The following is a 27,526-nucleotide window of genomic DNA, read 5'->3' on the forward strand; positions in this document are numbered from 1 at the left end:
GGAGGGCAATGGATGCTTTTTTTTTTGTGTGTGTGTTCATGAATCATTTATACCAGTGGACCAAACTTGGCTGTGTTGTGTTTTGAACGTAAGAATCTGGTGTTACATTTAAGATAACATGTTCTACTATTTTATAAAAACACATTTATGAGTGAAAAACATTGGATTTTATTTGACAGGCTTTGAAGTGGAGTTTATTTAAATCAAGGTTGATATCAACATTCCTGCCTGCATATGCCAGATGGCAATGGTAGTACACAGTTTGTCATCTGATTTTTTTTTTTTCCATGATGAATAATGGAAATTTAGACATTGTTATATAAAACCAAAACAAAAAGCATTTATCGCTGCCAAGCATCAGATTGATCGTTATTGTTTTCACCAGTGGATTGGTTTGTTTGTTGTTGTTAGTTGGCATGATTACCGTGACAATTTCCGTGACATTTTGTGGATAGGTTGCACATGTGAAGAGCAAACAGCCGTTCTATCCCATTCGGAAAACATTTTCCCTCATCGCTATTTGTTCTCAATAGATACGAGCTCTTTCCCCATTTTGTTATATTTATTTGGCAGGAAAGACTGTCATGGAATTAGTTTATAATGCATTCTAAAGCAATGAATGCTGAACAGGTGTTGCTGAAATGAAGTCAGACAGATTCGATTTATATTTAGCATCATCCTGCCACGGATGTGTTGCATTAAACGTCCGATTATCATCCTGCCTGCAGGAAACCGACAACAGTACAACTGTTATCAATATAAAACATTACAGTTCTAATCAAGGCTCTTGTGAAATGATTCACCGCAAATAAATGATTACATTTGACAATGCTCGAAACGTATCAAACTGCATGTAAAGAGATAAATAACATATGGTTGAAAAATACCTCTTTGGAAATGTGCGCTAACAGATGCCGACAGATCGACTGAGTTGTTATTTTGGCAGCTTGTGGTCGGCTGCCATCAGGTACCATTCATGAGGTCGTTCTGGAAATATTTGCTCGGGTTCTGGTCCTCATCTGTGGAGTTAGTATGTTTTATTATTTTTTTTCCTCAACCTTTTCCATTAATTATAATGTCTCCGGATTTTATTAGCCATGCTCTTGCGTCATTGTTAGCTAATCAGTCTCACTTTTGTTTTATTGTCTAATTAGCTCCGCCCACAATTTCTTCTGTATCAACCGGATTGGAGTCCGCTGCTCTTTCCATTTGGTTCACTGTCAGTTTTGTTGCATTTGGCTTCACCTTTCTCTGTTATTTTCAACTCTTACTGTGTTATTCTGGTCTATTTTGCTCTACTGGATACCATCATTTGTCAGACTCTCCAACATCTGTCTCCACAAGGTGACTAGTTTCTAGAAATGTGCCTTCAAGACAGCAGTGAAAAAAATTTGTGGTTGCAGCCATTGTACAGACCGCAGACAAATTCCATATTGTTAAACATAATACAAGATAGACTTCAAGTGAGGTATTTGACCCTTTATTCATCTATAGTGTAATGTATTCTGGATTATTTTCAGGATTAAATTACCGCAAAAAAAATGTTTGGACTAAAATAATTCAAGTCGATTTCGTGCTTTTGCATTAAACTAGCATTTTAAGTGGTTTCAAGAAAAAAAGTCAACACAACCTCAAACCAAAAAAAGCACATCTCATTGCATTCCTTCACACATCCAATCCCACAACCACAAATTCATATAAGTGCGCTTTTTAAACCATCTGGTGTCACGTTATATAACACAAACACTCTTCCTCATCCGTCCTGCTCCAAGAATGCATTAACCACCAACTCCATTCATTTCCACTCCTTGTGATTTAGTCAAGTTCTGTGCAAGGTTAACAGCTGACACCAAGTCTTTCATATTAATGACATAAATAGAATCACACAAAATGGCCGCAAGTATACACAGAAGTTGCACGGATCGATCAATATTGATCAGCGATGCCTTGATGTATCTTAACATCTCACACCTGAGACCTTGGCTTGAGTGATGAGCGCATCCGGAAACAGTGCTGTCACTAAAACAATTTCCCTCTGAAATATATAGGAAGGAATTGGGGCACAAACACACACAACGCCGTTCCCTCATTCTCCCTCTACACAAAGACGTGGCAACGTGGCTCTTTTTCCACTGTTGCTACAGTAAATGAATATGAACTGAAAATCCGCATGGTACTTTCAATAACATCGCTTCAACCATTACAGGCGGCTGCTACACCTCAGGCGATACACAAGCTAATGAATAGCCCAAAACGGAAACATTACTTTCCATCACTATAGCCCTTGTCATGAATGAATAAACATGAGAGGGGTGCATAAATGAAATGTTTACTCGTAAATTCCTGCTTCACTCTGATTTTCTCTCCGACATGTCAATTGAACTGGGTGGCTTTTATTTAAATCAAATGAGAAGGGAGGAGAAAGTAAACAGACATCTGTTTTTTTGCGCGTGCTCACACGTTTAAGGACAAGGGGTGGGAATTAAGGCAGGCTGCTCTCCCATCATGCTCCGGGCTGTTTCAGAAGGCTATTTCAGGTCTTCCGTCTTCTTCCCGTGTCTCTTCTCACCATCTGAATGCAGCTGTGGGAGGGTACGGGATTATTTATAACGCCGCATCCTACCAAATTCCTATTTTTTTTTATATTCCCTCGACTTGTACCTCAGTTTGCAGTTTAGCACTTTAAATGAAGCAAAACTGCCTGTCAGGTTTCAGTATTAAAGTTGCAAAAATAACCTTAACAGGATACAGCTTGTTTTCTTCAATTTATACAGTGTCACACTTGGTGTGTATAACCCTGCGGGGCTTTTGCGCAAAGAATTATTTTTATCTTCCTTGAAGGGAAAAAGAACAGCTTTTCGAAAAAAAGCCAAGTGATGTATACGAAGAAAATGTCAAATGATTCATTAGTTCGAAAAACTGACGTTATCACTTTTTGACGGCATACTAATCTCAAATGCAATCGGTGATCTAATAAAATGATGCATCATAAAAGAAAACAATATTCCAAATGTCAAAACAGTATATTTCGAATCAAATTATATTGAACAACAAAACCATCTGCGACAAATTGTGCCAAATGAATATTAAGAGAAACACTCAGTATGCAGCGGGGGGAAAAAATAAAAGTATAATGCTGACAATGACAAAGTCACACCATCTGATAAACATCTGAAAATGAAATATCACACCTCTGTGTTGCCCTTACTGTAAAGTAATTACATCAGGTGGCTGGAATTGATTTATATGATGATACATTGCAAAGAGCTGACCAAGAATGTAATAAAATGTTTTTGCCTTAGTGGTTTGTTTCACAGGTGTTGTGTATGCAGATGGTGTTGGATTATTTTCTCTTCACACCTTGAATTAAAATGCATCCCAAAGGTCTGATGTAAGATTTGCTTTTATCATATGGAATGGAGTGTTTGCAATATGTACATAAAAATATTCTAGTAGCTTAACTGCTGACTGTGACTGTTTGGAATATTACCGTATGTAAACAAATATAAAGACGCTGAATTTTTGTCGGTACGGAGCCACACTTATCAATTTCAGTCACATCTCCTCATGGGCAATAACATGTCCCAAATCACAGACACAGTTTGGTGGCAGCACCTGGCAGCTGATGGTGAGGCCGCAGCTGCTTTATGGAACACGGCTATTTTTTCACAGCCCCCCTCAGGGGGCATCATGACAAGCTGACCAGAACAGGACATATTGATCAGTAGCTAAGAGTAGAACAGAGCCACCTAAGACTTTCCAACCTGGAGGGGGAGGACAGAACTGGCACTTCTCCCCAGCGAGTGTTGAAGCACTCCGGTGGGGTCTTTTGTCTCTACTCTGACAGAGCCCCTCTGCGACTCATTACGGTCAGCCTTGCCTGTCCGCCAAATGGACGTTTTTTGCCCGTGTCTTTCCGACAGCTCTTCATCCAAAAGTACCTATCAAGGTTTAAGGGCGACTTTTGAAGAAAGCAGTCTGCAATCACCCTTCAGTCTGTTTTTCATCCAACAATTCTTTTTTCCCTTGGTGAGCGTTGTTGGGTCAGGTGTGAACACTAATCCGACTGTGACTAAATCTACCGGTTCAAACTTAGTCTGAGGTAGTTTTGCTGAGAAAGAAGTCAGACTTTGATCTGTTCCAAGGAATCAAGTGATGGTGAAGTAACTAAAGGTCTTAAGAAGCTATGGCTGCAAACATCTTCGGTTTAGTGTGTAGGCTGTCAGCGTGTCATCTTATATCTTCTTTTAACTGCGGGAGGACTATTTTTTGCTCAAGACGTCCATTTCTCTATTTACATGTTTGACATAGCATTGATCAGCAAGAGCTATTTTTTTTAACCTTTGATCGGCCTGCCAGTATTTCAATCCTCACAAATGTATCAGCAGAGACAATAAGCACATGTTTGAACGATAACATCAGACTTGTCATCATTTGAGTTTGATTACTTACGGAAACTCATTTGAATTAGGTAGCCACGGGAAGGTGGGATGTCCCCCAAGAGTACCACGCTTCGGTAATTGTTACCCTCGGATAGTTGCCAAGAGGTTGAACCATGTGCCAGTTTTAGCCGTGTGGGGTTTGTCTCTCACTTGTACACCACCTCATACCGAGGCATACACTGGCACCGGCTCCGACCATCTGTGAACGATACACCCCCAATCATTCCGGCACAGGAAAAGGGTAAGGTAACAAGTGTGAACAGAAGTGACACTGAACAAAGCGTTTTGCATTCCAGGAATACATTAAAATATATATTTTTTTATTTAATTTATTTATTTATTTTATTCATATATTTATATATATTTTTTTTTTAATTATTATATATTTATAATATTTTTAATTCATATATATATATCTTTAATTATTTATTTTTTTATTCATTTATATGCAATAGGTCCCTTTTCTTTGAGCCCACCAGATTCATGTGAATTTGGTAAATGCCTCAAGACATTTCAGTCCCAGATCCCAGTCGAAGTATCTTTTCAGACTCATTGTCAATTCAGAGAAGCTGAATATCTGTCAATTCTAGTCCGTCTCAAAACGTGACCCTACTAGATACAGCTGGTTGACTACCAACACGCTTGAGCCACAGTAGACCGACTGCACCCAAAGCGCTCGAGGGAAAGTCAAAGGTAACCTCGATATTCCCTGATGTGCAAACACATTTCATGTTCTCCCTTCAACCCCATGTCCCCATCTCACACGTTACACCAAAAAAAATCCTTTTAAAGAAGCCACACCTGCTTATCAAAGCTGTGGTTTGAAAGCTTCTGATCAGTGGTGCAGATGGATGGCCACAGAGAAACGGCGAGCTTGACTGTGGAGCAGAGGGGTGCACAGAGAGATGGGCAGTGATGAGCGTCTCTCTGATGTACCCTGTCTCCCCTCTCATGAAGGAACACCCACATGGTGACATGGTGACAGAGCAAGCATTTCTTGTTCTGTAAGGACTTCATTTGTCATTTTGACATACTCTTCCAGAGACTGCTGCTCCTAATTATGCATATATACGCAGTAAACAATTGTGTATGGCTCCATAACTCAGAGGCATACCACTGAAATTCACTTCATATTTGCAAATTGTTGTATATGTATGGTTGTGTGTGTATATACTAAGATTAGTTATAAGTGTGTATATGTATATATGTGTGTGTATGTATACATACGTGTGTGTGTGTGGGGGGGGGGGGGTATGTAATATATGTTAGGTTAGATTACCGTATTTTTCGGACTATAAGGCGCACCTAAAAACCTAAAATTTTCTCAAAAGCCGACAATGCGCCTTATAGTCCGGTGTGGCTTATATATGGACCAAATTCGTAAATCTAAACTGGCCCGAAGCATTGTGTCATGAAATCAATCATAAGTGGCCCGCTGAAGACTATGAATCATGAATCAAAAAGACTATGGATCATTGTTTTGTGATTATAAAGTAATCTGTTGCGTCTGAAGTTGAAATAAAAACGATAAAATGGAGAATGATTTGATTTGGATTAAAAATCTGACCCGATGCATTAATGGTGCGCCTTATAGTCCGGTGCGCCTTATAGTCCGGAAAATACGGTATATTAATGTACTTAAATGTAGAATTCCAAAGTGTACTAACCCGTACCAATGTGATAGTATTTTTTCTAAATCCGTGGATTTGACAGACAGAAGAAGTGTATTCACTCAACCAAACACATTTAATCAAGTTAAGTTTGCGTGATTTGCAAAAGAACGAATCTTAGCTGACTGGATCTTTGATTTTTAACAGTGCTGTGTTCAAATCAACTCCATGAGTGAAAAAAGAATTGAAGCAATCAGGTGTGCAACTGACATCTGACATTTTACACAAGAATGAAGACACAATGACAAACATCATCAAATGTGCTAATTGCCTTGCGTTGCATTTGGTAACCTTTAGCAACAATAATTGAAAGTTTGTGACTTCACTCATGTGGAAGTCGAGTGCAAGACCTCAGCAGTGTTGCTTGGCGCTATATAAACCGCAAATGATTTTCTTACGTTTGGGTGAGACAGTTTTATCTTGTGTGGGGGGAAAGCAAAGACATGAACAAGACCTGCAAATACAGCATATACTGAATTATTGGCTCGTTTCCACTTTAACAGCAGATTATAAAAAGTTCCCGAATCTCTCACCTGTCTTTTCATCAACAAATTTGACACTTTCATCTTTTAAGTCAATCAGTGTGTCATACTATTATTATCAGCATATTCATTCTCAGCTTTCAAACATCTGTTCAATAGCTCGAAGGCTTCAAATCTACATGTCATTTTATAAACCCCTTGCACGTCACTATTTTTTTTTTTAATACATCCATGGAAAATCATATCTCATCCAGAATAATGACCAACTCATAACACAGGGAAGCGAGATATCCCAACATGAATAATAAAACATAGCATAAACAGAATATTTTTTGACAATCGGGATGTATACACAATTTAATCTTTTGGAGTTTGCATGTCGTATCTGAGAATTGTGCAATTAAAATAGTGCAAAAATCCAACATAAAAAAATTATCACGATGCGGTACGCTTTGCATCACATGATTAGCTCATCCCTTATATAGCTTAGACCTTCCGGATGTGAGACTGTGTTGCATTTTAAAGTCTGCGGTCCGCCCAATGTTGCCCGCAGTGGCTAATAACTGAAGTTAAATGTGTGTTTTTATTTAGCATGTTTCTTCACTCACTCGCACTTGTGACAATGTTGTCACGTACTGCTTATATTATGATAGTGTAGTTGTAAAAAGAAGACTCTCGGGTATTGTTTATTCGAGGTTTGCTGCTGCCAATACTGGAGCAGCTGAGGATAATAATGTCTGCAAAGTTTTTGTGCCGCATTTATTTTACATTGGAGTGTAGGGAATAAACTTTATTACTATTCCTTCCAGGAAATAGAGGACATTACATGCATCAGGTCTTTTCAAACTGTCTGATAACAAGTTATACTTATATATACATAATATAGTCAATAAAGTGTTAGCACTTTTCGGATTCCGTCCAGTTTCGGAAAAAATCTCGGTGAAAACTTTGTGTCACGTGACCCTCAAGCCACAATGATAATGTACAGCACTGGTGTCAAACTCAAGGCCCGGGGGCCAGATACGGCCCACCACATCATTTTATGTGGTCCACCAAGACAAATTGTGTATCAAATTCGTGTGTCATTACCAGAATTGCAAATTGTCTTCACTTTTAAGATCTTTTTTCAAGTATTTGACCAGTTTTTACTCATCTGATTTGAAAACGAGTTATTTGTCAGTTAGTTTTGTAGCTTTTACGGAATATGATATGAGGTGTTCATAAAGAAGCTATGCGGCCCGCGAAAAAAATGAGATTGACAGCTAGCGGCAGCAAATAATTGTTTAGCTAGCTGCTAGCCTGATTTGCTAATACAATAATGCTAATATAATATAATAAAATCTTTTTGTAAGAAGAAGATACCTACAAATGACAAGTCCTCTATCCATTTCACTCTCTCGCTCTAGAGGCTCCGGAATCTTCCTCGTCTGTCATCCTGCACATCTACAGCAACCCAAAGATGAAACAATAATTACCTACATATTGAAGTCGCATGCCACATATCAAATAATATAGATTTTGCTTGTGGGCTGCCATCAGATATTGGCATCATCATCAAGCCCATTCCCTGAGCATTTCATTGACTGGCTCAACTCAGAAATAGCCCCCCAAATCCAATTACATTAACATGATGGAGCATAAGGTTAAAGATTTAATCACATTTGATCAAATTATCCCTCCATTGAATGTCCTGGCTTGGTATAAAAGACTACGGGGCCGCATGCCAATTTCTATAACCGTGGCTATTGTTAAAATTTGTCTCATCAGAAGTAAAAAATGTCCACTATTTGAGAAAATCCATTTTATCATAATGCCAGTAATGGAACTAAAAGCAACGGCGGACTCGTCAAGGTTGTTTGGGGCCCATCTTCTTGCAATTTTAGCTACATCAAAGTATGGACAATTTGGACAGGATAAAACATTGGCAGACAAAAAGGCTGTGAATGCAAACACCGAATAATTTTGTGCCACATACACAAGTCTGATTTGACGTCAAAGGCAGGACTCTTTCTTTCTTTTTATGTTTTAAATCCATACGGGGGAGGCAGATTGAAAACTCATTTAAGATCCTCAATCGCGGTTTTTAAATTGTATGCGGTCGAACGTGCTTTTTGTCAACAGATGTAAAAATGGCGGAGATCACGTTTAGAGTCAGGCTTGACTCTTTTATTGTTGAGACCTTTTCATTTGCCATGGCCTTGCTTTTCTTATTCGCACCCTTTTCATATTTATACCAAGAAGTCACACATGGTAAAATACCAACATACTGTTTCGGCTATACGTGGGAGTGAATAAGACAGTATATGAACAGAGTTAGTGTTGATCTCGCTGGCATCATTAAAACTGCGGAGATATAAGAAGTCTTCTGGAAGTGAGTGTAAGAATAGTAGATATTAAGGAATTCAGCAGTCACAGTCAACTCCTGCATGTATGCCTTTTAGTACCTGAATATGAATTATTTATTATAATTATAATTTTTAATTCATTATTAATATAATTGGAATATTTGGGGATTTTATTTTGCATTTTTTTGTAGTAAATCAATCCTGTTTTTTGTTTTTTTAAGAATATGTTTGCCTTTATAAGACAAATAAACAAACTGTTAGGTGAGATTCATGTGACGCACCATCTGTGCTGAAGTTCAGAATCCCACAGCTAATCATCGTCTAATTCTTTGTTTTAATTCTTAGTAATTCTGTACTGATCCTTATAATAATAATAATAACTGGGATTTATATAGCGCTTTTCTAGGTACCCAAAGTCGCTTGATAATCGAGGACAGTCGAATGTGTTGTCATCTTTATCACACTGTGAAAAAAAAAACAATGGAAAAATTGCTAACCATCTTCCATGTCTGTCTTACCACCATCAATGTTTTTATAATTCAATATATTGTAAGAAAAAAAAGGTTTGTAGGGTGGTCGCATAGAAATCTATTCCATTCACCAATAATGATCTTTGCATCATGCAGCACTGAAATGTGGAGGGAGAATTACAGAGAACACATTCTTCTGCCAAGTCTCATAACCATGAATATTATAGTGCTCTAAATATACAGTATGCTTATGCATATATTGGCTCATGTTTTAGAATTCTTTGGATCTTGAAGTCATACCGCTAACATTTGGAGATGTCATTTTTATCACCGACAACTTGAGTCATCCCAATCAATTTCTTTGCACCCCATAGGGACGCCATACTGTGAGATCCTTCTAATTTGTTTAATCTTGCCAATCACATTTAGCTGAAATCACCATATATACCTCAACACAAAATTCCACTTTAAATAAATGTTTTTAACAGCTGTTTGCTTGGCTGGTAGCTATTGAAAATTTGTGTGCCTTGGATTCTGGTGCAATGCCAAAAAAAGCAGATAGAATTCCACCTAGAGTGTTTTTGTAAATTTCTTTGACCTTGATTTTACTTTAGGAGAGAAAATGATTTATTCCACAACCTCTTTGGTTTTCCTGCTCAGAAAGTGTGATCTGTTCTAAATAGAAAAGGTCCGAAGTCAAGTGTCTCTCTGAATCTTCCTTCTTCATCATTAAGGTAATTTGGGGCAGTATATTTCCAGTTCAGTCGGGACCGTTTGGGTCGGCAGCGTACAAAGCAAGGTCAGGAAAGACAAGCTTGGATGAGTTAGAAGTGGATTTTATTTTTTTTTATCAGTAAGAATTTGAGCAGCCTCTTGCGAAATCTAATCACGCTTCGTCTTGTTTTTTCCTTCCCACATGCATAACACCTTTGAAAATTTCCATTGATCTGAGAACATTAGCAATTTAAGAAGTTTCCCAGCATGCTCCACAATAAACGAGCGAATCAAATCTTTGTCACCGATTGATTTCTCCACAAGAGAAGAGCCGCCTTCATCACTCCTCGGCCTCAGTTTGCTTTGTTCCACTAAAGTGCACTTTCATGCTTGCCTTGCAAATTGCAGTTTTTACTTAACACAGCACTTAATTGCAGGCACATGCTTGAGTGGTCACGGTGCCCATCAGAAACAAAATGAGCCGCAACAGCGCGGCATATATTATTGTGGAATCAGCTGCCGTGGTGCCAGGCTTCCACTCTAAGCCCTCGCCTGATTGCAAACCAGAGCCGAGTCCATCTCTGGGGTATCGGTACCAGATGGCGGTGCCAGTAACAGCACTAGGAGAAAATGGAAGTAAGGAATGAGAAATGGAGAGCGGAAGGACGAGTTAAAGATTGGATGGAAAAGTGTTCGGTGTGATTATTAGATTCCTAAACTCAGTTGGCTACGGGTGGATTTGCATAGCCTTGGGTTGGCAGTGGCCCACTTTCCTCTTCTTGTCTGTCTATGAGATTGTCAGTGCATTCTATTTGTCAAGGCAGGCTGTGAGAAAAAAAAAAAAAAAGAGAGCTGGCACATACTTTGAGTTTACGCTCAACTATCATTCTCCCTCATGCTGTTCAAAACAAAAAAACACAAGTGTTTTTTTATGAGTTAAGCAATGGAGAGATCAGAGCGGGAGAATTTTCAGATTTTTTTTTTGGTTTGTTTGTTTGTTTGTGTTTGAGTTGAAATGACACATTAGCCTCTCATCCCATTTTGATCGCAATTACAAAATAGGAACGGCGCAGAGCTGGAAGCATATGGTGGAGGCTGAAGGAAAATAAATAATTCAGTGCGAGAAGAGCAGTGTGTAATTCTGACTCGGATGGACGGATCTGTTTTAATTGTTCATAGTAACGCAAATAAACTGTCCAAATACTTTTGAAGCACCAAACTGACTGACATCAGAAAGTGTCGGAGCAGCCGTTCATCATTACTACGGTAAATAAACGTCAACGTGCGTTTGATAGCTCGTCATTTAATCCATTTGACAAAAAGTAAAATTCAATACAAAACTGCCTGCACATGCCTAACCACAGCCCCTTATAATAAACCCTACATGAACAGGTTTTGCTGAGAATTTCAAAACAAATGAAAAGATGATTGCTTTTTAGGTTCATAAAAGAACTCATTCCTCTATAAAATTGCCAGTGGCAGTACAAATTGAAGTGGGGGGGGTGGGATTTTTTTTTTTTTCTCCTTTCAAAAAGTTCAGTTGACAAGTCTGAGAAGGTGCCTTTAGGAGGGTGAGGAAATGCAGCACATGAATGACAATAGTGAGAGGAAAAAAATGTGTTGGATTCTTTTAGTTTTTCTTCTTTAATCGCCCATTTGGTGTTCAGAGGCACACCTCAAGCTGTCACTTAAAAATAAAGCTTGCTGGAAATGATTACCGTTCCAGCTTTGTATCTCTAAGAGGTTGGATAATAACCAAACTTTATAAATCTACCTTCACGCTTTTAAATGAAGATAAGTGGGTAATGGTCTTTAACCGTTTAAATGTGGAAGTGTAAAGTACAAAACAAACATATAATAAATGGCGGAAAATTGGTCTTTTCGAAGGTGAAAAATAAAATGGAGCCGCAATTACACAGTCATTAGACAAATTGGTCATTACTGAAGTTGCCTTTTAGCATTCAAGTGTGAATCCAAATGATCTTGAGGTCAGCGGAACTATTTAAGTAAAAAAAAACTATTTTTGTCTATCAAAAAACTTAGATTTTTTTTTTATAAGCATAGAAAGTCAAATGATATGGTTTATAATATACCGTATTGGCCCAAATATAAGACGGTGTTTTTTGCATTGAAATAAGACTGAAAAAGTGGGAGTCGTCTTTTTTTTAAACTTGAGTCTTGAAAAAGAAGGCGTCGTCTTATAATCAGGGTCGTCTTGTATTCGGGCCAATACGGTATATGCCACTAATGAGTACATTTTAAATATAAAGATCAGTTTCAAGATCATTTCAATTGGTGTTAAGCTTCCAACGTTTTGGTTCACTTTCACACGGTCATCAATGTCAGTCATACCTTGGAGCATTTAGCAAACCTGACACACCAGATGGTTTTTATCACATCATAGATTGTTTCAAAATCTATCCGGGGAATAGCTGACAAAAAAATGTTTGGATAAGGGTAAGCATTGGAAGTCAAACTTGCGGTCTGTCACATTTATTACGAGCAGGTCAGCTTGTAAACAGTCGGGGGTGCTATTTACTAAGTTTCCAAATAGCAGGTGCTAAATTGTGTTTACTCACTCTTAACAGGTTGCATGCGCTGTTAGTAACAGGTGGAAATGTGTCTGTTGTGTATTTGTTTTCTCAGCCTGTTTTGGACTCACTGGATGATTTATAGTCACTGCTCATGCAATCATTGTGCAGGATAAATGTCAGTAACCCAGCGGCAGTGTAATGTCATGATGTCAATGTCAGTCTTCATGCAAACATTATCAAGTGTGCATGTCTGTCATTGCAAACGTAATGCAAACATTTATCCGTCCACATGACAGTCGTGATTATTACAAATATTAATCAGGCTTCATTCAATATATTAACAATGATTAAATACATTCATATTCAATTTCAATTTGACATTCATACATAAGGCACACCTGTTGATTTTGAGAAAATTCAAGAATTGTAAGCGCACCTTTTAGTCTGAAAAATAAAATATTTAAGCTCTATTACAGGGGTGTCAAACTAATTTTTTTCGCGGGGTGCATTGTAGTCAGAGCTTCTTTCGGAGGGCCATTATGACTAATTTTCTCATTTTCAAATCAGACGAGTAAAAACTGGTCAAATATTTTAAAAATAAAAGATATTATTAAAAGTGAAAACAATTTGCAATTCTAGTAATGACACACAAATTTGATGCACAATTTGTCTTCGCGGGCCACATAAAATCATGTGGCGGGCCGTATCTGGCCCGCGGGCCTTGAGTTTGAAACCTGTGGTCTATTAGCATTACTGCCATATATATTATTGTGGTGTTGCTGACTTACTGAAGCCTAATAGGCTATTAAAGTTAGATCTGATTCTTTACCCATCATCTTATATTGAAGTGGGAATAGACGATACTTCTGAATAGGATGTTTTGTAATAAACTGTACAGATGACCTGACCTCTGATTTAATTTTTTTATTTTATTTCAAACATTATAAAGGCCTAGAATTAAATGAAGGTCGTTTTGATGAAAACACCTTGCCTTCTCTCAACAAGATGAAATCCTGACTTTATCAAACTGCTGTTGTTAATTTCAATACAGTTCCAGACTTTCTTCAGAAACAAATATACAGTAGTGTTGCCCTTTATATGTTTGGCAATTTAATTTCAAACCCCCTGAGGGCAGCACACACCCATTTAAGGACCATTAAATGATGATTGATGAGGCGTCCTCGCAATAAGCGTGCTTCCTTCCACTACTTTGGAAACAATCTGTTATCCCTAAAACACCAAAAGCTGGGCCACTTTGCAGTATTAGGCCCCGGTAATTTTCTTGCGCCCAGGGAATGGAAGTCATTAGCTGTTTAAGTGACAGCAGAGCGCTTCCAAGGGCAACTTGTCTTGAGATGGAAAGTCCTCATTCTAACTGAAGGTCAGAGGGCTTACAAGTTTGTCACCAGGCTTGGGAACTTCACATAAAACACAGTCACTCGTTCGGCAGAGCATATGGTAAGCATATATTGTGGAAAACAAAATAATAAAAAAAGAATGGGGTCATGGGGTTTACTTTTAGACTTAATTATCACACAGCAGGAGTGTAGCTTTCTTATAATACTGTCTAAAATATTTTTCAAAAAGTGGTATTGAAAATGGATGGTAATTATTTCACCGTGAGTTGCTCTAAATAGCCTTTGGTGACTCAGGTGTATGGAATGCTTTATTCTTGTATAATTGTCGAGTGACATCAGACTTTCATATGACTCATTCGGTTGCGTAATAAAAGCTAAATCCAAGTTTTCATGCCACTGAATGAGACATTGACACGCGATGGATCTTTAAGACTTTTCAAATTAACTACAGACTGAGTAAATGCGTTTTTTCTTCAAGAGAATATTGATATGATGTACCGTATTTTCCGCACTATAAGGCGCACCTAAAATCCTCCAGTTTTCTCAAAAGCTGACAGTGCGCCTTATAATCGGGTGCGCCTTATATATGGACCAATATTGAGCCACTACAGCAGGCGTGTCCAAAGTCCGGCCCGTGGGCCAAATGAATATATTTTATATATGGACAAAGTTTTAAAATGGGTTGAAGGTGCGCTTTATAATCCGGTGCGCCTTATAGTGCGGAAAATACGGTAATTTGTTTTGGTTTTTGCATTTCAAGAGATTTCGAGGATCGGAGAAAATAAATCGAACACTGATACATTGACTGAGGAATGTACGGACAAGTATAAGACATAGTGTGATGTGAAATGAGTCTCCTAAGGATAAAGGGAATTTGATTAGCTTTCCACGTAGTAATAAAAATTCATACAGCACGTTAAGAGGGACATGACAGCATCTTAACTAAATGGTAAGTCACTAAGATCATAATTGCCTGGCTTTAGTTGGCGGCTAAAGAGCATAACTGACTAGAAGGTCACAGTCATGGTTTCATTAAATAAATAAAAAAAAGGATCATAAATGGAAGCTGACAGTTAAACAAGACACGCCTTCAATGATTTACATGGTAGGAATGGGTCATTAATTAAAATTTAATTGTGATTTCGATTTAGGCTTGTCACGATCATAAAAACATAATGAAAGAAAAATGATTTATGGGTAGAACAACTTTACTACAAGATTTTGATATTATCTGCTTCTTCATTTTTTAAGGTTGCTACGATTCCTCACAAATGAATTGAGGTGATATGTGAGTGAACATTAGCATAACACCCAATTGTCTAATATCAAAAAATATGAGTGGACATCGGATTAATTTGCTCCACACCATCATGTTGAAATTAATTGAGGTGATTCATGATTTCCTGTCACTGAGCTGAAACAATTTGTGAATTAGCCCCCTATTAAGTTCAACGAGTCAAGTAATGAGAAGAGTCAAGGAAAGATTTTTGGCTTGGGAGTGTGCTAATCAAGCTTTCAATGAACTTAAATGCACCCTGTAGATCTTCTACCACCTTTACCTTTTATTATCCACCACCCCCATGCCAAATTTGGTCCTATCATGAACTGAAGAATTGAGTCACCTGAAATGAAATTACCGTATTTTCCGCACTATAAGGTATCCAGGTATATCCAGGTTGACTAATCCAAACTGTTCTGCGGTGACGTGAACAAAACTATACAACATGGTGGAATCTAAAATTTCAGTTCACTTGCACGTATGGTTCTGTACAGCCCCCCGCCCCCATTTTTCTTTTTTTTATTCTCCTTGTTCCTTTGTCCAAATCTCAACTCCTCAGTAATTTCTTAAGAAAGAAAACAAAACTGACAGGGAGTCAAAAGGAGAAGGAAGAGAATGAGTCTATTGTGAAGAGCTGACATGATGGCCATTACAATCACGTTTTGGCCAATTATAACGTCTTTTCCACTGTGAATGTGTATTGACAAGAAATGACAAGATTTCAAAGTATAAATGTAGCTTAGCCTCTTTAATAACAGTTTACAGTGAGTGCTTATCGTGATCATAAAAGCTTCCATCACACAAAGCCCAAAAAGTCAATTTCGGGGTCTTATGACAAAAGCATGTCACATTATTGTTACAAAAAGACAAAGTAACATTTTTTTTCCAAAGGTGTGTGTGTCTCTTAAGACCAAAGTGCTTTGTTCCTCATTTCTGAGTTAACTATCACTCTCAGCAAAAAAATATCTCAGAACATATAAAAATATCCGCACAAAATGTAATCAAGGGACACAGTCTGTCCAGGTTTTTACAGGTGACCTATTTTACTGAAACATTATCCCGCACCTCTTGAGTCTCTGAGGTAGTAGGTGAAAGAAAGGGGACAAGTTCGAATAGTAGAGTTATAATTCATTTTTATCGTGGGCCAGTTCGTCGTTACAATAGAGGGCCGTAATTTATATGAAATATTTTCTTCGGTTATTCTTCAAATTACTGTAAAAAGGATAAGAAATTCATACAAAATCTCAACCTTGAAATTAAACATCATGGTATGGTGATCTCGCGGGCCATATAGAATGACATGGCGGGCCGGATTTGGCCCCCGGGCCTTGAGTTTGACACCTGTGGTCTAGACTTTGTTGTTTCAAAGTAACGTCAGAGCTTCTTCCCGCTACTTCTGAGATTGTCTCACCGTTGAAAACAGAAGGTGTCAAAGCAAAGCAAATCCATCCAAATTCAGCAGGTAGTCTACAAATATGATAAATTACCCAACTCCATAATTAAAAGTCTTAGCAAAGGCACCTATGATTCTTGAAAAGCAAAACAACTCTCATCTAAATCCCCTTGAACATCAAAAAGTCACAACATCAAACCATTAGGTGTTGTTGTGATTTTTGATTGCACAATTAACATAACAGAGTAGTATCGCAATCACCTTACGTATTAAATGCCCTCCAGATGTGCGCCGCTTATAGCCCGGCTCTCATCTCAAGGACAGCCACCTGGCATCTGCAGAGAGCTGCCTGCTCATCACTGTTTGATTCTGCCAGTGCCAGCAAACTGCTGTTTTATCAGGACGGCTAATTATAGGCAGACAAGGATGTGAAAACAGCATCCTGTCTCCTGAGTAACACAACGTGCCCACACATTCGTTTTGGAACACGTATGCAGTGAGACAACCACAAGGCGTTAATGTAAAAGGGGGAGTGCAAAAATATAAATATTCACTATCCATCAATCACATTGGCAGGATATAAAAAAAAAAAAAGATGATGGCTAACTCCACGGCTGTGGTTTGCCAGTGACAGAATTTGTTCTTTGACTCCTATTTGGCATCATTGAACTTTAATTTTATATATATTTTTTATATATATATATATATATAAATGTTATATATATTATTAATATATATATATATATATATATTATATTTTTTTATTTACATATGTATAGAATAAAAGAATAAAATTAATTTCCTTCAGTTAATTTCACTTTCTTGTTCACAATTTAAGTCCCCATTATTGTTGTGTGAAAGCTTTCATTGTTATGGAGGAGCTAAATAATAAAGTGTTTTCATTAGCAGTAGGCCTACCTAAATAAAATAAACCGTGAAATAATACAGGAATTGAGGCAGACTTTAACAGTAAGATAAAAAATATTTGTGACCTCTAAAATGAAAAAAATTAAATATCCGTTTCCCAAATAGCTGATCTCAATTACTTTGACCAAAGTTCAACTCATTGAGCTCGGCACATACACGACCACAACAAAAAGCCATCAGCAGAGCCTCAATATGTCAAATCACCATGGCAACTGAGAAAAATACTTTTCCCTCCTTTGAATTGTATATGTATAGTGACAATGAAAATACAGGTATATTCAATTTAAAAAAACAAACAAAAAAACACTCCTGCAACAAATCGGTCTGGGTGCAAATTGATGTTTGACTGAATGCAGAAGTCGGAATGTGCTACTCCTTTGACATACCTACTTAACATTTAACCGCGCAGATGCTGTCTTGAATAACATCTGGATTTCTTTAAGCGTTGGAAAAATGTACTTGGAAGCCGTTAAGAATGAAATACAAAACATCACTCTGTTGTGAATTGAATCCAAATAAATAGGCAAAATTTATAACGCTTTATTAAGTAAGCTATTTTGTCATTACGGTGGTACAATTTTTTATTTATTTGTTTTTTTATGGTACTTGATAATGGTAAGTTTGAGAACAATGTACTGTATTCTTACGCGGCAACATTACGGGATGAATTCTTTGACTGGCAGAAATAGAACCAAAAAAAAAAAAAAAAAAACGGAAAAAAAAATAATGATAATCTCGATTTAGCTGCAGATGGTTGTTGCCTTGATCATGTCGTTGACATTTATTTGGTAAATGCCAAGCTTATTTTGAGCTCTGAAAGGTTTGCCCGACTATCATCATGAAATCCCACCATGAAAAATCATTACGAAAAGCTTTAACGCTGAAACATCAGCACTACATTTGTCAGATCAATCGCCAATCATGTCCAATATAAAATGGCCTTGCTGAAATGATATTTTGTTTGTCAAGCTCTGCATCCCACAGATTGGCTCTCAGGTCAATTTGATTACAATTGTTTAACTAGAGAATAAAATCTGCTTCTGTGCTGCTACATTAATGTTCTTATCCAGCAACTTTATTCTATTGTGATGGCCAAGATATTTTCCTCTGGGGATACAACGTCATTTACATAAATGACGAAAGTGTTTGTGGATAGATGCTTATGTCATTATCTGTGTTTTTAGTGACTTTTATTTAGATTTACTTAGTTTTGTCAAGTTTTCTGGTATTCTATGTTTTTGCCTTTTCTTGTCTTTTTCCACTACCTGTTTCTGACTTGCAACTTTCCCTGTAGTTTGTAGTGGTGTTAAAATTGTTTGTATTTTTAAATGGATTTATTAGTTTGGATTTTTATACCCAAAAAATTAAAACTGACGCACACACCATTGTGTCATCATTAACTTGTAAATGAAGCTTCGCCCAACTAGGTTGGATGCATACTTGCAAAGACGATATTTGTTTTACTTGGTTAATGTGATTTATGCTGACACATTGTATTCGTTAATGCATGACTTGAGCAGCAAGACATTCTTATTGCTACAAGAGCACCATCATTTTTGAATTTATAATTACTACATTAATGAAATTAAACACTCATTGTTTCATTTGCAAAGTCACAGAGAGCCAAAGCTGAAGAATCCTGTTCTCACCTGCGTCAGCCATGAATCTCAGTTCTATTTTATTTCTGCCACATGGCAGACGGAAACCAGTTTTGACACATATTATGATGCCGGACTGAAATACATGAATTACTTACCCTTAAATAAAGCGTAATACGACCATGGTTTGACAGTAATTTGATGGCGTGAGGTGGATGATGTGTGACAGGTGTGAAACTTGACAGCTATGGGACTGCTAAAATATGTAATGATCATTTGTGCAGGTCATGTGGTATTGGAGCTCATGTATAGCAAGTGCTACTGTGCCTGTTTGCAATCGTGGGGCATTAAAGCCAACCGTGGATCAGGTGAGGTGAGCCGTCAAGCTTTATGTTTGGAATTTACTATACATTGGGGCAACTGTTAAAAGTGGTTGAGGTGAAATTAGGCTACCGTATTTTCCACACTATAAGGGGCACCTAAGAACCTCCACTTTTCTCAAAAGCCGACAGTGCGCTTTATAATCATGTGCGCCTTATATATGGACCAATATTGAGCCACTACAGCCAGCGTGTCCAAAGTCCGGCCCGCGGGCCAAATGTATATATTTTATATATGGACAAAGTTTTAAAACGGGCCATTCATTGAAGGTTCGCCTTATAAATCCGGTGCGCCTTATATATGGACAAAGTTTTAAAATGGGCCATTCATTGAAGGTGCGTTTTATAATCCGGTGCGCCTTATAGTGCGGAAAATACGGTAGTCTGAATTCTATTATGCTCAATTGTTGAGGAACATAACTTTGTCGGCTAAAATATTGATCCGGTTAATACTCCACACTTTTGATTGGAATAATTGATTTTGACATGTGCAGATTGACCAAATAGAGCAGGGGTCCTCAAACTACGGCCCGCGGGCCGGATACGGCCCACGGGACCGTTTAATCCGGCCCGCCAACACTGAACAAATTGTATTAAACTTTTTTTTGTGGTCATTTTGCCTGCAATGACTGCGTTTCCCCAGTAGATGGGGAATCGCTCGCCTGCGCATTTACTACCGGAAGCCGTGTCAGAAAGCTCGGTGCACACTCACAAGTGCGTGTACGGACATGGCGCACTCGCGCTCTACTTGTATCAGTCCCGAATTTAGAGCGTGGGCTGTGACGACAGCATTCTTGTAATTCGCGCGCTGAGCTTTCAGATGCAGTTTTGCGCTAAAGCCACCCACAAACCTTCCCCTGGAGTCCTTCCATTAAAATGAGTCGCCCAAGGAAAAGCAAGGTGGACACAGTGCCGAGCGTTTAAAAGAGAGTGGCCAATTTGGCTCGACGTACGCGACGTGACGTTCAGCCACATGAACGTCAACATCTACCCGTCACAGATCGAGGTAAACGGACCAACACCTCGGATCTCGCCTAAGAATTGCCCCAACAAATTTTACTCCAGACTATGACGCACTATCAAACTTTAACAAAAAAGACAGCGGTGTCTACAAGCCTACTGGAACCTACAAAAGGATTATAAGGAAGGAACACAAGAACTTTAAGAGACTGCTCATATGTGTCAGAGAGGTTCTGCTGACAACTGAGCTGAACTTTTATCTGTTAAGATTGTGCATGACACAACAGAAAGTTAATGTTCCATGGTTTTTTTTCTATGAAGAACCCAGAGAGAGTTATTTAGTTATTATTTATTTCCATTTTTTTCTGTGAAGAACTCAGAGAGGGTTATTATTTATTTCATTAATAGTGTTATTATTTGTTTCCTGACTTTTTTTCTGTAAAGAACCTGGAAAGGGTTATTAAATAACATATAAGACAATAATTTTTTTAAGCTCCCCTACGATCGTTACACTTTTTCTGTTACAAACTGACACTGGCTCCCCATCAGAGAAGGGAAAGGTTATGTGGCCCTCACAGGAAAAAGTTTGGGGACCCCTGAAATAGAGAGTAGAAGAAGAAGACGTAGCGACTTCTATATCGACAAAACATCACTCCGTCCATTCCTACTTTAAACGTTAGCATTATTTTGCGTATTTTTCCCGTTTGCGCTGTTACGTTGAGTTATTCCGATCCGGCTTTTAATCCGAATAATTGTGTCCATGTAAACATAGCCAATGTGTATGAAACATAATCTTATTCTACCCCTCGTGGTGTTTATGAAGACCCCATCCAAGCCACACTCGCGATCACCCACTCACTGTTGCCACAATTTTAATCTTATCATCCTAAATTGTTTTTAAAAGGATGTATTCCGATATTTTTATTGTTGGCATGTTGGAAGTAAATCTGTCAGGCAGAAAACTTTCCTGAAGTGCACGGCAGCCGCTGTTAATGAGCATTACTGCCCGAGTTGAGTTATCTAGCTCCAAAATAGCATGTTATACATCTATGATTTGACAGCTGGATGACAGGGTGAGAAATAGGACATGTGGCATGAGAGTGTGAAGAAGGTCGTTTGCATCTCGTTGTGCGAGATGTGTCTCGGCTATGCTATTAGTGTGTGAGAAGAACACTGAGGTGACCACCTGCAAGAATGACAGCAGTGACTTAGAGCCCATTTTGGCTGTCAGCCATTTTAATTAATGATAGACCTTGACACTGATGCATTCTATTTGTTTTGTTTTGTATGAAATAGCAAATATTGGTAATAAATGGTTTTAAAAAGAAATCTAACATAATAATATCACATTCTTAACCTGTCGTGTGGAAAATTCCACATTATGACATCCCGGATTTGAATTCCTTCCTGATGCCAGGTTGCGTGTTTCTGCAACTACGGTATGGATTTGAGAGGTAATTAGCATTTTTGCATGGTCGCCAATGACTTTCCGGGTCGTTCCGAACATTTTTTGTGGAAATATGCTTTCAAACAAAGCTACGTTCCATGATAACACAATAGCTTGTAGCTGTTTGGTATTCTTTTCATGCGCCATGCCGAAAAGACTACATCTACAATTATTCGATGGCTAATTTTAGAGTGTAACATCATGCAGCTTTTGATTACTTTGCACTTTTCGAATTAATCAGCTGGAACCTGTAGAAGTGACCCTGGGGAAGAATTTGTGACCAGCACATTGAGCTAACTTCAAAATAATTAGAAAACTAGATAACCTTTAACTTGTGCATTCTGCCAATTAAGGCTACTTATGTAGAGTAGAAATAGAAATAGAAATGAGACCATAATTAGTGTCAGAAAAGATTGAAAAATAAGTATCTCAAGTGCTAGCTTTGCCACAGATCTTTACATTTTCTGCCCACAGTCACTGGAACATTAATTTTCAATGTCTGAAGGCAACTCTCATTGCAGTCACTGTAAGTTTGAATCGTCATGAATAATGTTGCAGCGGCTAAGAGGAGTTAAAAAAGTCAAATCAGCACTCACAAACTCGTCGTCACATTCCTTGAGCGAAAGGATGAAACATCATTTCGATGTGTATTTGATTATATGAGGAGTGATTTTTAACGCTGTTATCTTTTTATTATACATGCAGCCTCGTAGAGCATCACCCCAATTTTGCTGTGTTTTAATACAATGACAATAAAGACATTCAGTTTATATCTTGTCGTTTTGGATCTTTTACTGCTGAACGTTCTCGAATGTTTGTCGGCAGCCTCCAGGCTCGAACGGAAACAACTCCAATATTTGTACAAATAACGGCCTCTGCGTTACTAAATGTCTTTGCCCTAATATAAACCTCGGTACACTCTGAACTTGAGTAAATAAATGCCAATGGCCTCACTATTTAGGATGTTTTTGTTGTCTCACCTCATCAAGAACCCTCCCTTTTTTTGTTCTTGTGCAGAGTAGTGAGTAAGTCTCCTATAGCCTCAGTGGAAGGTATGAGCGGAGCCCTAGAACAATCTGGAAGCAATGGGCCAGTAAAAGGAATGATTCACATTGACTGCAGGGAGAAAAAAAGGAGACTTATCCTGGAAGGAGGACATATAGGAAAGAGTGTCTGCATTATTGAAATCTGGGGACGAGTTCTCAAAGGCATGAAGCAAGGATAATGGAAATACGTGTAATCTCCCATGTACACATCATTTCTGCAATTTGCTGCTCTTGTACTTGAATACTCTCATCCTTGTGAAGGAATTCACTTCACACGTATTTACTAACTAGTCTTATTATTGACACAATATTATCCAAATTCTTTTTAACAGTCCATCTACCGTATTTTCTATATAAGCCGCACCGGATTATAAAGTGCACTTTTGGCTTTTGAGAAAATTGGATGTTCTTAGGTGCACCTTATAGTGCGGAAAATACGGTATACATACTTTTGATTGAAGCAATTAAGAGTTCACTTTCTTTAACAAACTACAACCATTCATTCAATAAGACGGAATAGCCTAATCAATGATTTGCACGATCCAATAGCTCCCCCAAGTCGACCTGATGGGAGTAATTCAAGCGAAAGCCAAGTGAGCAAGTTTTTTTTCAATGTTAGAATCCTATCGAACAATACAATCACCTACAAAGCTTGTAAGATACTTGACTTATTTATTCTTTTGGCAGCTCTTATTCTCCTAAACCTCTTCGTATACCTCAGGGACGGTGATTTTATAGAGCAAGTAAGTGATCAATAACTGCCAAATTCTAACAACTTTTATTTCCTTGCTCTTCCAAAGTGCTCTTGAGAGACAAATCCTTTGTGTTTACAAATAGTGTCTGAGGAAAGGCTACAAAACGAATATGTGCAAAATATCTATTACTACCAACCTATTATGACAACATGAAAGATTTAGATTTTAAAAGGACCGCTGTTATTTTTGCCTGTTAAATGATCAATAAAGTTTTGCCAAATGAGCAGCTGACAAAAGCAATTATGACTGCTTTACTTAATGGCCTCTTTAAATGCTGTTGTCAGTTGGTAATGGAAAACAACGCTGGGACAATTGACAAACGAGAACCTATTTTCTGATTCCACTATATTTAAGTAAACTAGGGGGATAAATGAGGCTATAAATCCTGCAAGAGTACAATTAACAATGGAGAGCAGGTGGAAAGCTTGCACAAAATACTTTCCTACAAAAATGTGCTGTTAAAAATATCAAAAGTACACCTCAGGCAACGCTTTGGGCTGATATTCTTATTTGCATAAATGTAAGTCTGAAAGTATTTTCTCTCTAGGGTGAAATGGTTGATTGATTTTTAAAAAGTCCAACCATACGGTTTCCACATGTTTTTGTAGTTTACATCACAAGGATGATCTTTTATACTCTCAACACATGCAGACACGTTGAGAAGGGGCGCGTCAAGTCATTAGATGAAGCTGTAGTGACATCTTGTGGTAGAAAAATATAGAACAGATTATTTAAAAAGAGGTTCAGTAAGTAATCACACATTCATTTTTTTGGTAGAACTTTTAAGTTATATGGTTTGGTGACATTATTAATATTTTACATTGTAAAACAATTTTCGATTGACACCCATGTAAATGTTACAGCAGAATGAGTAATTTAAATTTAAGATTCACTATTATTATTTGTCAACTGATATTGTAATGGCAAATACGGTATTTTAAGAGGGTGTTTAGTTTTTTTAGCGTTCTGTACTCTTTTTTGTAAGCTTTTACTATACAATTTTGATGCAACAAATATAAAAGTAGCTATTATTATTATATTGTTCTACTATTAATACTTAAATGTAAATTTGTGTCATACTTAGATTTGTTATTTCTATTTGGTTTATTTTACTATTTGTACAATAAAGTTGTGTTGTGTGCGCAGTAAACTCTTAAATTGAAATATTAAAAAAAAAAAAAAAACATTCTCAGGTCAGAGTTTGTTGTGACGTCACACATAATTGCGAAACCTCGTAACGTGCATATGAATGGCTTTCAATCAGTATTAATATTGAGGCTGTTGTGTTCTAGTACATAAGCGCGTCATCTGTGTTAAATAGCCAATTGTAAATTGTGTAACCGGATGCTGATTACTTGTCAACTACCTCAAGAGGCAAAGTCTTAAGAAATTTGAAAGTTGGATTTTGCATATTCCGAGACGAGAGCAAGTGTATGTTACGTACGTCGTGTGCGGCACTTCCGGTTCAGCGGGTGGAGGACAGACGTCGTTTAGCATCCTCACAATGGGCGATGTACCTTTATATTTGACGAACATCAACGTGTCCAGGGGGCAGAATGTGGACGTGGAACCGGTTTGTGAGCATATTCTTCATTTCCGTATTTGTTATTATTCTCGTGTTGCGCTTGCAGTCACGTGGTTATCACTTATTGTGCGTGTCCGCGTCACACAAAGTGATGTATTCAATTCATGTTCATCGAGTCTTCTCAGATTCCGAACCCAAAACCAATCAAGGATTCTGAAAACGTGAAGCTGGGCGATGTGCAGAGGGAAAAGACCCCACGAAGGATCATCCATTTCGCCAATGGGGAGACGATGGAGGAGTATAGTACCGATGAGGAGGAGGAGGAAGTGAAGGTGCAAGAGAGAAAGGATCTACTCAACTCGGTTGATGCGGAAAGGGTGAGCAATCTCGTGAAGAACAGATTTACTGTTTATACTGTACTATTTGGAAAGTGTATTTGTTATTACTGCGTGTGGGGGGGGGGGGCAGCATCTAATTATCACGACAAGCATTGACACAGATGTACAAATATCCTTGGCTACCTGATGACTCCTCCAAGGAAAAACAAAATCCTAGTTCCACTCGTGTCTGTGAGCCAACAATGAAACACTGTTTCAACAATGCACCATTGTTTCCATGGAAACAATATTCCTAACACAGCCCTTAAAAGTGATGTCATGTAAACAAACAAAATGACACGGAAAATATTGTTATCGTCTTCTTAAATGTAATATATATTTACCGTATTTTCCGGACTATAAGGCGCACCTAAAAACCTCAGATTTTCTCAAAAGCCGACAGTGCGCCTTATAGTTTGGTGCACCTTATAAATGGACCAAATTCCTAAATTTAAACTGGCCCGAAGCATTGTGTCATTAAATCAATCATAAGTGGCCCGCTGAAGACTATGAATCATGAATCAAAAAGACTATGGATCATTATTTTGTGATTATAAAGTCATTTGTTGCGTCTGAAGTTGAAATAAAAAAGATAAAATGTAGAATGATTTGATTTGGATTAAAAATCTGACATGATGCATTAATGGTGCGCCTTATATAAGGACAAAGTTTTAAAATGGGCCATTCATTGAAGGTGCGCCTTATAGTCCGGAAAATACGGTACACCTATATACTGTATATATTATTGCATTGCAGTCAAAGATGACTTGGGGTCCATATTTCTGGTTTCACATGTGGAAAGCTGCAACATCAACCATATCAGGTTTGTTTCTCAGTCAGGCCCAAAAATATTTTGACTGAATTTAAGTGCATTTTGAATAATAATTTTCACACTACTGTCTTCCAGCATGCGATTACCTAGGGGAGAGGATGGCCTCCTTCTTCGGGATAACATCAGCTAAATATCAATACGCCATTGATGAATACTACAAAATAAAGAAAGAGGTCCGTTTTTCAAGGGCAGTTGTCCGAGCACTTTATTGTGATTTAATGTTCTCTTGTGTCCCCTTTGGGCAGAGGGAGGAGGAGGAGGAAAGCCGACTGTCAGAAGAGGCAGAACATTCCATCACCAGGACAGAGCTTCCTGCCATACCACCTAATGTGACCTACAAGATCCAAAATGAAAATCAGGAAGCATGGTAGTCTAACCACGGCAACCTAACCATCACTACATTTTTTTAAACGATTTCATTTTTGTCTCATTACAGAACTTTATTTATTTGCCCACACATGCATTCATAGAAACTTTTAGTGAAATGCTGCATTCAAAAAGGACTAACATTGTTCATTTTTCTCAACTTGCCATTCTTGTTATTGTGCCTTTTCTGGAGACGTCGGTCTTCAGGTTCTGATTGTGTGAAATGATTTTTACATTTTGTGGTAACCGATGTTTGCTTGAATTGTCTTTTTAATTGGGACCCTTTTTTTAGGGATTGACAAGATTTTAACGACGTGATCATAAATAACGATACATTAAGAAGTGCTCACGCATACTGATAATTGTGCCAAATTTATGCATTTGCGGCTTGAATATTTGAATTTATTTGTAACATTTGGAGTCACGCTCTGAAAACAAAACCGATGACTTCAAAATAATGTTTATTTCAATTTGCTATTTATACCGATGATCAAAATACCATAAAAAGTTCAATATTTTATTGGTCTGGTTTTGTTTTTCAGACCTGTGTTTTACTAATCTAACACTTTATTTAGCCGTTTTATATTATTTTCAAAACATTGAAATAAAGTTAATAATAAAAGCCA

General features: G+C 37.8%; 1 protein-coding gene and 1 long non-coding RNA gene across 6 annotated transcripts; one reads left to right on the plus strand and one right to left on the minus strand.

Moving 5' to 3' along the window:
• Nucleotides 1–372: 372 nt before the first annotated feature.
• Nucleotides 373–25,380, minus strand: LOC133146305 (uncharacterized). Of its 2 annotated transcripts, XR_009711348.1 has the most exons (4): nt 25,245–25,375; nt 7,961–8,037; nt 4,453–4,641; nt 373–2,582 (listed from the first exon to the last, which is right to left on the minus strand). It is a non-coding gene; the product is annotated as an uncharacterized LOC133146305 (long non-coding RNA). The 2 variants fall into 2 exon arrangements; XR_009711347.1 differs by lacking the exon at nt 7,961–8,037 and having other exon boundaries at nt 25,245–25,380.
• Nucleotides 25,236–27,526, plus strand: LOC133146304 (protein FAM177A1-like). Of its 4 annotated transcripts, none has more exons than XM_061269846.1 (5): nt 25,236–25,377; nt 25,502–25,702; nt 26,459–26,525; nt 26,610–26,707; nt 26,780–27,526. In XM_061269846.1, the coding sequence occupies exons 1-5, from the start codon at nt 25,357–25,359 to the stop codon at nt 26,903–26,905; spliced, it is 513 nt and encodes a 170-aa protein (XP_061125830.1). In that variant the 5' UTR covers nt 25,236–25,356; the 3' UTR covers nt 26,906–27,526. The 4 variants fall into 4 exon arrangements, with proteins under 4 accessions (XP_061125830.1, XP_061125829.1, XP_061125831.1 ...); XM_061269845.1 differs by having other exon boundaries at nt 25,237–25,373; nt 25,511–25,702; XM_061269847.1 differs by having other exon boundaries at nt 25,254–25,377; nt 25,511–25,702.

The sequence above is a fragment of the Syngnathus typhle genome, linkage group LG22, assembly GCF_033458585.1.
Source record: "Syngnathus typhle isolate RoL2023-S1 ecotype Sweden linkage group LG22, RoL_Styp_1.0, whole genome shotgun sequence".
NCBI lineage: Eukaryota > Metazoa > Chordata > Actinopteri > Syngnathiformes > Syngnathidae > Syngnathus > Syngnathus typhle.

What these genes read in the sequence shown, in the direction of transcription:
- LOC133146304 (XM_061269844.1), top strand. Translation starts at nt 25,305, where the DNA reads ATGGGCGATGTACCTTTATATTTGACGAACATCAACGTGTCCAGGGGG. An exon ending in AGAATGTGGACGTGGAACCG is followed by an intron (nt 25,374 to 25,501) that starts GTTTGTGAGCAT and finishes ATGTTCATCGAG; the next exon opens with TCTTCTCAGATTCCGAACCC. An exon ending in ACTCGGTTGATGCGGAAAGG is followed by an intron (nt 25,703 to 26,458) that starts GTGAGCAATCTC and finishes ATTGCATTGCAG; the next exon opens with TCAAAGATGACTTGGGGTCC.